Source organism: Astatotilapia calliptera, chromosome 5, assembly GCF_900246225.1.
Source record: "Astatotilapia calliptera chromosome 5, fAstCal1.2, whole genome shotgun sequence".
Lineage (NCBI taxonomy): Eukaryota > Metazoa > Chordata > Actinopteri > Cichliformes > Cichlidae > Astatotilapia > Astatotilapia calliptera.
The window spans coordinates 19,864,156-19,877,107 of NC_039306.1; the positions used below are offsets into that span (position 1 = coordinate 19,864,156).

General features: G+C 42.0%; 2 protein-coding genes across 2 annotated transcripts; both read right to left on the bottom strand.

Annotated features, from left to right (window-relative positions):
- Window positions 1-1,884: 1,884 nt before the first annotated feature.
- On the bottom strand, window positions 1,885-7,125 carry ssu72 (SSU72 homolog, RNA polymerase II CTD phosphatase). The gene is made up of 5 exons (XM_026167909.1): window positions 6,843-7,125; window positions 5,910-6,053; window positions 3,663-3,802; window positions 3,443-3,561; window positions 1,885-3,223 (listed from the first exon to the last, which is right to left on the bottom strand). The coding sequence occupies exons 1-5, from the start codon at window positions 6,920-6,922 to the stop codon at window positions 3,122-3,124; spliced, it is 585 nt and encodes a 194-aa protein (XP_026023694.1). The 5' UTR covers window positions 6,923-7,125; the 3' UTR covers window positions 1,885-3,121.
- Window positions 7,126-7,978: 853 nt separating this feature from the next.
- Window positions 7,979-9,583, bottom strand: fndc10 (fibronectin type III domain containing 10). The gene is made up of 2 exons (XM_026166396.1): window positions 9,519-9,583; window positions 7,979-9,429 (listed from the first exon to the last, which is right to left on the bottom strand). The coding sequence occupies exons 1-2, from the start codon at window positions 9,524-9,526 to the stop codon at window positions 8,742-8,744; spliced, it is 696 nt and encodes a 231-aa protein (XP_026022181.1). The 5' UTR covers window positions 9,527-9,583; the 3' UTR covers window positions 7,979-8,741.
- Window positions 9,584-12,952: the final 3,369 nt, after the last annotated feature.

A 12,952-nucleotide genomic window follows, 5' to 3' on the forward strand; every position in this document is an offset into this window, starting at 1 on the left:
ACATTAGGAGTTAGGAGTTAACACACACACAGTAAAAAAATTTTCAAACTGATAACTTAAAATAAGAAGCCTGTTTATAAAATACATTAACTACATTCTTACACGGTTTTGCACATAGACGCAAATAGAAATTGGCGCCCTCACTGCTTTTGAAGCTCGCATTACCCGACAGGGAGAAAATTACAGAGGGGTAAAAACGAGTTCGCCGTGGCAGCAGGATTACAGCCACAGAGAGCCAACAGTAATAGAAGAAGAGCTGAGGTTCAGTGGGCTGCGTGGATGTTACCTCCCGCAGAAGCACGGGCGGTAACCAGTCATCATGGTTACGGTCAGCATGCAGCTGAATATCAGCTGGACCTTATTTTCTTTCAACTCTGTGGACTGTGGGCAGTCCTAACATTTTTGTAATATTTATATTTTCTTCCAAAACTCACAGAATAGTTGAAATACGACTATCACTATCCGCAGTGGCGGTCCTAGCCTGTTTGGCGCCCTGGGCGAACACTCTCTCTGCCCCCCCCCCCCCCCCCCCCAAACACACACGTAAAACATATTAAGGATTGTACATTAACATAAAACTGTTGTCGGAACCATACTGAATTTCACCAGAGAAACACACACACATATATGAAGAGAGAGAGTATGCATAGTATGCAAACGGCTACCAAACAGCCATCATAATTCGTCATACAATGAAAACAGGACAAATCAACAATTGGCAATGACTAATTAATATTAAAATCTGTAACATATTGTTTGGAGTTTAGTCTGTTACTGTTACTATTTTTACCATTTCTTCTTGGAGCAACTGTAACCCACATACTGTAATAAAGGGATTAATAAAGTATTCTGACCTGCCATTATCCAATGACACATCTGCTTACCTGTATCTTTTGCTCGTTTCTCCTCCTCTTCCTTTCTCTTTTTTCTAAACTGAGCACCTGATGACTTTGAACTTTTCTTGCCCATCTTCCATTGGTTTTAATTTTGCACTCCAGTATGAACATAAGTCCCCCAACTCGAGGATCACATCACAATGTAACCTAACAGACCTACACCTTCCCTCTTTTATATTTTCACTGATGAGCAGGGGCGTGTCTAAAATGTGTTTGGCCCCCAATCTAACTGTTATTCTCACAGTTTAATTATTTTTTTAAAATCTTCATCCACGATTTATTCATCCATGTATCCATGTCATTATTTTTTATATCTACTGAAATCCTTTATCCTCCTTTTTTCCTAACTGAGCTCTTAGCCACCTGAGCCATTTAATTCTGTGATAGTGCATTTCAGTGGACTCGTAACCCTACCCTTAGGGCGAGGGATTAGGGTTAGGCCTCCAGTGTGGGCCGGGGCCCCCTGGAGGGCCGCAAAGGTACTGCAGGTGGGTCGCATTAATAACAGAAATCCAGTTTGAAATTACTCACATGTACAGTCACATTTATATATATGTATTTATTTATATGAAAAGTGAATTAAAACAGGTGATTAATCATTACATTGAGTGATTTTTTAAATGCAATTTTCAAGTAAATTTATGAGGCTCTCTGTTTGACTAGAGCGAAAATTTAAGATTAGGTGGGCCCTGTGAGATTTTCTGGTTTCAGTGGGTTGCAGTACTCTTAATTTTGGGAATGTGTGTATTATTTTATTTTATTTACCTACTTTTTTAAAGGTGGAGTTTTGGCTTCTTTAACATGAATTTCCCCAAATATCCCAACTTCTGTATTATCTCATATTACCACTGGATTAAAGAATAGTAGTTGGATGTACCCAAGTATGTTAACTTCAGTACTTTACTCAGGTACACCTTCATTGTACTTTATATGTTATGCTGCTCTCTACTTCACTATATTTTGGATGCAATGTTTGTACTCCATACCATTCATGTTTGAACTTTATTAGCTTTTGCAGATTTCTAATTATAAATATACCAGTATTTCTACAGATCCACCACTGGGAGTATCCTCACTGCCATGCTGAAGGACCTACACCTTCAGCATGTGGTGAAGACATGCCCACCCTTGCAAATAGTATACAACCCACTCTACCACCCGAGCCTCTCCATGTTCTGTTCTGATATTTTAATATATTTGCTTTAGTCAAACTGAATCAATAATTCAAATCTAAATAAAGATCAGCCCATATTTTATATCCAATTCTGGTAATTTGTCCTCATCACTCATAAAACAGTCCTAACAGCGCTGTTAGTCTTCTAATACCCATTTTGTAATTAAATAACTCAGCAGGAACTAAATACTGATAAAGTCAAAAAAAGGGTCATGAACGATTTCTTAGAGAGGCTTCGTTCTTTAGTAGATTCATATGTACATACAGGAAAAAAGAAATATCAGGCACTCTGAGCCGAGCTCGCAGTTTGAAAATAAGTACAATGCTTCAGTTCAAGAAAAAAAAAAAAACTCAAAACAAAATACTGTGGCCAGAAATACAGCATCGAGTTTAAATATCAACACATATCTGAAACACACCCGATGAAAGCCTCAGAGGTCTAGGTTTGGTTATTCATTATTAATTAGCCCACCCACTTAAAACTTAATCCTAACTAAATCTACAAACACATGGTCGCACAGAAACAAGCATACACTTCAAATAATTCTCCTCCAGCATGTAAACACATGTACACCCTCCCAAATATTAAATAAATCTGGCATATATGCTTGAATTAATCATAGATCTAAGAAAAAAAACAAAAACATTCTGTGCCAAACAAAAATGAAAGTAACTGGAGGAGCTGTTGAATCTGGCCTGTGGGTGTTGTGGCTCTCCCTGAGGAGACATAGTTGAGTGATTTGACTGGACCTGTGATATTTGGAGGGATTAACCTTGGCCTGACCTTGATCTGGAGGAATGAAAGGCAGAGCAAGAGCAGCGAGTCCATCCTCTGCTTAGAGGAAAAACCCATTATCAACAATATGTCCAACAGCAGCCATTTGTTGGGTCCTGACCCAAAGCTATTTATGTGTGTCTGTGGTTGTGTAGGCACACAACCTGTATGCACTGAGTCATGGATGACTGAGGAGTATGATGCATGTGTGTCCATATACTTCTGTGTGATTGCTTCTGATCTCGGTCTGTGTTTATTGCAAATTGTTGCAGAGTCTTAGTAGAAGCAGACAGTGTGAAGGAAAGGCCTGTTGCTTTTGTCCTCAAACTCTTGTAGGAGCTCGTCGATTTCATTCTCCATGTCGTCGGTGTGCTGGATCTGCAGGGGTGCACAAGGGAAAGCTATCAAAACACCACCTGTGCACGCACACGCCTCATTTCCACCACTCACAAAGATCGTTTAACCTTTCTTTAGGTGCCAACTGAAACAGTGTTGCACATTATTTACGTGTATATTTATTAGTAATTTGTTTAAAAAAAATAAAATAAAATTGTAAGAAAACGCCTCATCAAGAAGTTCTCAGATGCTGTCACTCACACATTGGCACAGCTCACAGATGAGGAAGGCGCCCAGTGTGGCTTCCTCGTGGTTATCCTGAATGTCTACATTGATTACATGCACGGGCTGCAGCGTCTCCTGCTCTCTGGAATTCAAATCTAGGAAACACATTAAAGACCAGGTAAAGGCAGGTAACAGTTGGAGAAGCAGCAAAGCGGTGGGTTTGTGAATGACTCCGAGTAATGTTACAAAACCTCACCCTCCACCACTTGGTCATAGACTCTCTCTTCACAGGTGATGACCAGGTCAAACTTGTCCTTGCAGTTCTGGAAGCGCTCTGGCTTTGATTTGATCCGCTTGTTGCGGTCCAGCATGTGCAGGATGCCGTTTTGTGTGTATCTGAAGAGCGAGGAGGGTCAAGGAATACACAGCACGAGGCAAGAAGGGGAAACCCCCCAAAACAAAACACTCAAAATAAAACTGATCAGAGCAACAGAGAGAGGATTTCAGTGTGCACCCAATTAGACTGAACTCACTGGTCCAAGCAGCATCTATATAAAGTGCATCTCGATCAAACTACACAAGGGGGCACGATGCACTTTTCAGTGACGTCTAGTTACATGAACTACATCGCCCTCTAGTGGTGCAGACTATTCACCAATGAGGGGTCAGAAAACAAGCTGAAAGGATGGATTTTCAGGAACATTGTTTACTTTTTTTTTTTTTAAACAGCATTAAATCCAGAGTTTTAATATTAACAAGCCACACTGGTACTGCCAGGCTGATGCAGACAATGTCACCATTGTTTGTTTTTTATTTTCAAAAAATTTGATTATAAACTATACAACCCACTCACTACAAATGGGAAGAGATTGTCTAAATAAATAAATAAAAGTAGTTGTTGTGCACTACATCAGTGAGATATCCATGCAAAACAGCAGAAAATACAGAAAAAAAAATACAAGCACAGTGACTTAAGTTAATCATGTGTCACAGGGTAATTTTCTTATTTAGGAGAACAGATTTGTTACTTTACCTTAATGCAGGCTGGGAAAAAACACCTACAATACAGGACCAGCAGCAGCACAACAGTAAATGACACCTCAGAGAAAACTTGCCTGACCTTTGAACATGCAGGCCTCTACAACCAGATGAATTAAAGGCAGATTTCTGTTTTTAGCACATTTAAAAAAAACAAAAAAAAGAAAGAAAATAAAAAAGTTGAACTAAAACAAAGGAAGGTTTAAATAGAAGGACCATGATTACTGGTTACTGATAGAAAATATGTGAACTTTATCATTAAAGTAAAAATAAATAAATAAAAGTCCTATGCATGCACAGTTAAAGTGCAGCCACTGAAGACTAACACACTTGTACTCTTTGTTGAACACCACTAATTATCTAATGTGTCTGAGTGCCTTGCATTAGCATAAACATCCCACATGCTAATGAGGAGAAACTGATCATCTTTAACTTACCTTGGGGCACTCAAGCCTACAGCTTAAAACAACCTCTTAGATTCATGGCCCTTATGCACCCCCCTCCCCCCCTCTGGGGTTAGTGGGTGTCATCCACTTGGGCAAACTCAGCCTCTTTGCTAATAGTTCATATTCTGTCCTTATCAAGTTTTACAATTTTGATAACTGAGACAATACTTATTCTCTACAACTAACTACAAAAGGCGAGTTTGTGTTACTTCAACAGTACAAATACTCTAAAGTATTGTTAAAATGCAATAATTGCATTAATCATTACACAGTAACGCTAAGCAGCCTCATCAAATTCACAAAAAACTGGTGTTTGTGGGGTAAACCCCCCCCCTGAAAACAAAACACCCTCAAACCTTTTAGTTAACAGAATTTAAAATAAAACTGAACCAGTTTTATTAACTTAAAAGCTAAAGTAAACTTAAAAAAGAAAAAAACAAAACAAAAAACGTATACACAGGCAGACTGAGTTTTGTCTTTGTCAGTTTGGTAAAAACCTGCCTGACGAGGCTTCGCTGCACATTTATTGAGACTCTGGATGTGAGTTAACCCTCCTCAAAGTGTTGGGTTTGCATTTTCACACCAACTCTGAACTTATTTAAATGTTGCCTAAAACAAATATTACAATAACTAAAAGACTGAAACTACTTGAACTAAACATGTTAAAAAATAAACAGAAACAAGCAAAAACAGGAAACTTCAGTGAGCCAAATTACACCAATTTCAAATAAAAACAAATAAAATCCTAGCTCTTACCAAAGCAAACTTACTGCTGCACCGCTGCTGTATTGCAAGGCGTTTCTCCACACCCTACATGTTAAAGATTTAAAAACAAACCTTTTTACCATCATGGTTTTTTTTCTTTTTAAATCCCTGCACGTGGTTTCATCTCCTTTCACTGCCCAGTGTCCAAAACAACTATCTAATCAAGACAGATACACGGCCCACGTTTACTTATCTGGCTCCTAGTATATGTGAGTGTAAGGATGTGTGCGATGTTGTGTGTGGGAAGGGGATACAGTTCCTTGTCCTTGCGGACCAAGTCGTTGTACATCTGTTCATATGTCGTTTTGAAGTCATACACATTTGGCTTATCCGGAGCAGGACCGGGTAGCTTCACATGAGACCCTGTCCCAAATGAACGCACATCAAATCCACGTTTGCTGCAGAGAGGAAAGGACAAGAGAGTGAATTATGAAACAACTTTGAGAAAATATTACGAAAGCACAAGGAAATAAGTCTTTCCACAGCAGTCACGTAACCTGTAAACCCAGCCCTGTAAACTGCCTCCTCACATATTTAGAATAAGACTTTATGAAACCCAAGACACCTCAAAATACCAATTTCCACCTCAGCTGACCATTTTAATTTAAAAAAAGGAAATTAAATATAAAAAAAATAAAATAGGTGACAGTTTGTCACCCTGGTCTGCAGATCTTTTTAACCCAGCCTGTTTTTCTAATCCAGTGCAGTTAGTAAGAATATATCTAAAGAGGGCTGAAAGGCTCTTTTTGGTAGTGACATCTGATCGACACAACACAAAACTCCATAAAATGTGGTGGATGAGGCAGCTGACGGAGCCTGCCGTCGCTGTGAAACCTCCAGACGCTCCCTCTCGGAGGATTCCCTACAGAGGGCGCTCTTGTTAAAATGTGGGGGGAGAATACAACCCAACAACTTGGGCCTTGGTGTGACTTCTCTAAAAATCAGTTTGACAGCAGAATCTTAGTTAAGACCATTCTAGGCGACCCTAAACCTGTGAAACACGGTCAGAAAGCTAGTTTTAGTCGAGCTGCAGCCTCGGTGTGGCGCTCTGAGCTCGAAGTCCATTGTTAAAAAGCGTCGAGGCCTGACGGGCTGTCACCGCATCGACACGGCTCAGAAAGCCGCACAGATTTCGATCACTTTTTGGCCGCCTTCCTTCTCTCTTCTTCCAGCCGTCTCATCTTTACCTGAGGATATTGTGCGCTTCCATACTGCGGTTCTGGTTGCTCGAGCACACAACCGCTACACGCAGCGGGTGGCTCGGCATCGCGACTCTCCGGCTGAAACTAACCGATATGAACTCAAAACCTAACTGAGGCTGTTACTTTTATCTCTATGAGAGAAATAAAGAATAAAAAACCAGTTGTTTGGATCAACGAAAACGCTTTTCGAGTGTAGATACAGCGCGACAAGCTCGTCTTCTATAGAAGCAGGAAGTTAAAATGGCGGAGCGGCACCTTGCCCTGGATACGGCTTTAAGTGATGTCATGTTGAGGGCGGAGCTTCGCAGCTCTCAGCGCAGTGAGGCCACGTAACGTCAGTAAGGAAAACATGCCGGAAGAGCTCGGCCTTCTCTTTTCGCCACAGTAGAAGTGGCTAAAATCTCTCGTACCATTAAAATCTTCAGTAAGCAGACACAGTCAACGGGCTTTTAGCAGCAGGGCATACAAACACAGGGACCATTAATTCCACATTTCATGTCTTACAACGTTTACTTTGTATTTAATATGTTCGTACAGTGCTGTGTTTTGGCTGCTGTCTACGACATTGCAAGGCTATTTCCAAACTGTTTTAAGGCCATCACTCTACAGCAGGATAAATCATTCACAAGTGGAAAACATTGGAGAATGCCGCAAGTGTTCAGGGTGGACTTCCCAGCAAAATCAAAGTCCTACATTTCAAACTCAGATATGTCCAGTTAGAAAAAGACTGAACAAGTATGGGCTGCTTGGGAGCCGGGAAAAAATGGTCAGGTTTGTAAAATTGTATCTGAACAAGCCACAATAATCCCAAACATAGCAGCAAATCTAAAATAGAATAGCTGAAAAAGAAATCTGTCTGCCTGTCTACACATGAAAGAATGAAACTTAATAGCTAATCTTTTTGTAATATTTAAGTCACCATCTTGTCTTTTTCTGTAGTTTTCATGCATTGTAATGTTTTGTGGGTCAATTTTATTTTTAATTTTTTTGGTTCTTGTTTTGTATGTGCACGCATACACACACACACACACACACACACACACACACACACACACACACACACACACACACACACACACACACAGAAAAAGAAGAAGAAGAAAAAGGACAGCTTCTCAATATTAAAAATGACCTCATAGTACTTTATTCACTGACAGCAGGACAGAAAGGTGGTTTAACTGAAGATGTTTGGCACAGTATTTGGAGATTGTACACCAGATTGTATTGCCCTTCAGAAAATGACAAACAAAGCAAAAACAGTGCTGTTGTGACTGACTCGAGTGGAGAAATGTGTTAACTGGTAAAGTTTCATTTTTCGGTGTCCCATTAAGGACACTTTTACCGACTGTCCATTTAGCAAAACTCTTGTTTCTCATGTACTCAGAGCCATTTCATTATTGGTATTGCTGTAGACATGCTGCCCGATTCAATCCCCAGACAGCCTTGACCAAACGTGACACAGTAAACTGCTGTATTTACAAACTGCAGATAACCAGTAGGCTAATTTTGGTTCAGTGCATCCTCGCGAGGTTCAGAAGGCATGTTATTAGCAGAGCCACAGTAGATTGTGCTTCAGTTAGGTCATAACAGGATGAGTGTGTCATACTGGAAAAACGGAAAACAGGACTACTATAGATATTAACTATGACTGCGAGATTTATGGAAACTTGTTTCAGCAGCTGAGAAAACTCTTTTTGCCACTGAAAAAACAAAATTTTGGGTTATTATCGCAAAAACTGACTCAAAATTGAGAAAATAACTTGAAATATTGATACATGGATTACAAAAAAACCCTCTGTTCATTTTCCCCCCAGGGGCAGAAACAAGTCTCCACAGAGATAACACATGACCGCGGAGCGCGTTCATGTGGGTCATTTTAGTGCATCAGTGATGTGAGTGAGCGCGGTAGGAGTACGTATGCTGTGCCGCGGGGCTCATGATGTTTTCCGTGATGTACGCCACCAGCAGGCAGATGATGACCAACATCACGCAGATAGCCCCGCCCACCGTTGTCATGGCGATCACAATGTCTTGCATCCCGGACGGCGGCAGCGTGAACTCCACGCAGTCCCGCTGCTCCGGCCTCTCGGCTGGCTCGGAGCGGCCCAGGTTGCGCAGACAGATGCGGTACGGGATGTTCTCGTGCAGCTCGGTGAGCAGAAAGTCCCTGCAGCCCGACCCAAGATGGACACCGGCGCACTCAAACTGAGTGTAGCTGCCATTCCACCAGCAGCTTACCTCGTAGCCCCCGCGTCTGTGGCGTCGACCCCTGAAAACAGAGTCTGATCGCGGAGTTTCCTCCTCTGTCGCATTCGTCCCAGGACTGCTGGCCTCTTTAGTCTTTGTGGATTCGGACTCGTGGGTCCACTGTAACAGTACGCTGCCGTTGTTGAGAATATTTGCCACCAGCCTCCCGAAAGACACCGCACTCCTGCATTCTCCCTTAGAGCACTTGTACCCAAACAGAGTTTGCCGAAAGCACAGCTGCCCCCCAATGCCTCCCTCGATCACTCTGTAGGCGCACACCGGCGATGGCACGTCCTCTGGGCTCCATCTCGGTGCCCTGCCAGGGCTGTCAGATATCACAGTATTATTATTATTATTATTATTACTATTGCCTCGACTTGTGTTGAACAAGGAGCTCTTCACGTGGCCTGTTACCTCTTCATGCTTTGATGGTGGCCTGCTCTGATCGCTGGGAGTCACGTTAGTCTGTTTCAGCCAATTTTGGGTCACATTATTTCTGTCTCTCACCTCTGATGAGGGCGTCGATAATGATGATGATGATAATGATGAGCTATTGAGCTGATGAGAGCCAGCTGTCTGGGGTAGCGTGCAGAGCAGCAGTGCCGATAAGGCGAGCAGGGATGGTCGCTGCGGGTTTGTCATCTCACCGAGCTCTCGTCGAGTTATTTCCTCTCACAGTGGATCAGATGGGCGATGGCTGAAATGTCTGCCATAAGATGCGATCCAATTCAGTGCACGCGAAGAAAATCCGCGTGAAACGGGATCCATGGGCGACAGAAATAACATTGAGTCATGCGCCCCGTGCAGTTGGTGAGAGATCCGAGGGTGACCTTGCAGGATGAAGTTAATGCACCAGAAACGGCGATAAAAGTGGCCTCAGTGCAGCTCGCTGCTCCCGGACAGTTGGAGTGGACCGGAGGAGCAGGCTCGTGCCATCAGATTGGATTTCTTCTTCCCGTCTGGCTTGACGTAAATGGCTTTGATGCCTGCTGTGTTAGAGTGCACGTGCAGGAGCGCGCCCCGCGGAGTGCTGGGCAGCGTGGGTGCGTGCACAAAATATTTCTTGTCATCAGTGCTCGGTTTGTGAGTCATCAGCCCACACAGCGCTTCAGGTAGCTGTCAAGTCACCTGTGCGGACTCCCGAAAACAGCACTGATGGAGGGATTGAAGTCTGCCCACCTGCGCTGAGTGTATCCTTTATGACTTATGGTCGGGTCGCTGGAAGAAAATGTGCCCAGTTACAACGTTACAGCATCGATGCTCTTTTCATGGCTTCAGCCTGGAAAATGGTCAGATTGTCTGAGATGAAGTCAAACTGAGTTCAAAGCCAGAGTGTTGTGACCCTGTGTAAAATTAAATAAAAACGGAAAGATTTGCAAACCTCACAAACCCATATTTTTTCCACAACAGAATAAAGAAAGCATATATTTGAAATGAAAGTATGTACACCTTTAAGAAAAAAATATCAGCTCATCTTTTTATTTGATGGTAGTAACACATATCAAAAAAGCAGAACAAAGCCACGTTTATCACTGTTTACATCCGCTCCTCTGCCTCTGTTAACAACAGCCTGGGAACATCTGGGAACTGAGGGGACCAGCTGTTCGAGTTTTGGGAGAGGAACGTTGTCCCATTCTTGTCTGATGCAGAAGTCAAGCTGCTCAGCAGTCCTGGCTCTTCTTTCTCATATATATATATATATATATATATTAGGGGTGCAACATTTTTAAATGTAATGTTGCTAAAACAACAAAATTATTAAAAAATAAATAAATCTATCTGATCGAGAAATCACTCATCTTTGGAAAAGAGAGTTTATTACAGCGAAATGGCTCTTTCCAAAATAAAAGCTATACTATACGCTTCTTCTGGGCTATATTCTCAGCAGCATATTAAACATATCAGGTGCCCATAAGGAGAATCATGTGCTAACGGCTGTCTAAATGACTCGGGTAAAGTTTGTAGCATGTGTGCTTGTTGTTTTTGTCTGCTTCCACTTGTCTTTGAACTAGGATGATGTCGGCGTAAATGTGCAGTCATATTCGTTGTGTTCCCACTAGTTCTGTCAGCGTTACTGTTGTTAAAATGACTTTAACGCCATAACGCCGCAAATCACCGTTAACGTTATATGAAGTCATTCTTTTTTGAACAAAACTCAAAACAGAGGCTATTAATCTTTGAGTCATTTCTAAAGCCCCCCCCCACATGCGTACTACCCTTTAGGGCTAAGCCCAGGTGTATCAAATGCCTGCCTCCGCCTCTGGTTCCCACCAGTTGAGCATTGCCTGGCACATCTGACATACTGTTTTACTTTTGTCCATGACGTGCTTACCATCAGGGTCATGCTTCACATGAAAACCAAGATAGTTCCAAACGCCAGATCTGAATGAGGGTGGGGGAGGTTCAATTTCGGGTAGCGTTGAGGAAGTTGCCATGTTGCAACGAGCTTAGCTTCTGTCTTGCTAGCTTGCGCTATGCTCAGTCGATCTGCACTCGACAGTGCAGCCTAGGCGGAGTAGTCGAACGCAGATCCACTGAGCGCTCAACACAGACAGCATCGTCAGAAGAAAAGTTGATAAAATAAATAAAACATTTTGTATTGTTCGATACATATGCACACCGAACCGAAAGCACTGTATCGAACGGTTCAATATGGATATGTGCACCTCCAATATATATTAGGGGTGCATAATTGCATATATTTGGTTCAAAATGAGCCAGATGTTTTCAGCTGGTGAAAGGTCTGGACTGCAGGCAGGCCCATCAGCACTCTGACACTTTTACTATGAAGCCATGCTGTCTCCCATCCAGACAGAAGATGCTGTCTGGATGCATATGTTGCTCCAAACCTGTATGTACCTTTCAGCACTGATGGTGCTTTTCCTGATGTGCATTAATGCCATTTCCTCTGGCACTAATCCACATCCAGACTATCACTGCAGGATTTTGAACTGACTCTTGATAACAAGCCCAAAGCTCTCACTCCTTTTGTTTTTTAGGCCAGATGATACAATGATAGAGTTTTAACCCAGATTTGTGGATTTCTCAACATGCTCCTGAGCCCATGCAGTGATTCATGACAGAATCATCACAGTTTGTAATGCAGTGCTGCCTGAGGGCCTGAAAATCACGGGCATCCAATATTGATTTTCAGCCTTGTTCCTTGCACACAGAGATTTCTCCCAATTTTCTGAATCCGTCGATGATATTACGCTCTGCACATGACGAGATATTCAAAGTCTTCACTTTATTTCCTCCTTAATGTGAGGAAATAATGTTCCTCACATTAAGGAACATTATTTCTAAATTCTTCCACAAACATTTGGCTTAAACCTCTGCCCATCTTTACTACAAAATCTGCCTCTCAAAGACTCTTTTTATGCCGAATGACATTAATGACCTGTTGCTAAGTAACCTAATTAGTTGCAGTGTGGCTCCATAGTCCTTTACGTAGTTGTTAGGCAAGCAAAAGGTTGCTGACCTGGTTCCAGTCAGAGATATAATTCCCTTTTGGCTTGAGTCAGGAAGGACATCCAGTGTAAAACACTTTGTGATAAGGGAGCGGCTCAAGAGTAGTTAGATGCAGACTGATCCTCCAGCTGTTTCTTTTTAGTAACGCATTTTCCCCCCCATCCCAATTAGGGCATCAAATTCAAGTAAGCTGAAAATTGTCACACACTAGTAAAATGTCAAAGTTTACATATTTATATGTTTTCTGTGTTCTATTATAGATAAAGTGTAGGTTAATGAGATGTGCAAATCATTACATTCTGTTTCTATTTACGTTTTACACAGCGTGCCAACTTAAGCTAACATAAGAGTGCTTTTGATTGCATCCACGTTTGTAT

Bases quoted from the DNA above. Each gene is read 5' to 3' on its own strand.
- ssu72 (XM_026167909.1), bottom strand. From the start codon at position 6,922: ATGCCGAGCCACCCGCTGCGTGTAGCGGTTGTGTGCTCGAGCAACCAG. The intron at 3,562-3,662 runs GTGAGGTTTTGT...TGTGTTTCCTAG, and splicing joins CTATGACCAAGTGGTGGAGG to ATTTGAATTCCAGAGAGCAG. The intron at 3,224-3,442 runs GTGAGTGACAGC...GCACCCCTGCAG, and splicing joins TCTGTGAGCTGTGCCAATGT to ATCCAGCACACCGACGACAT.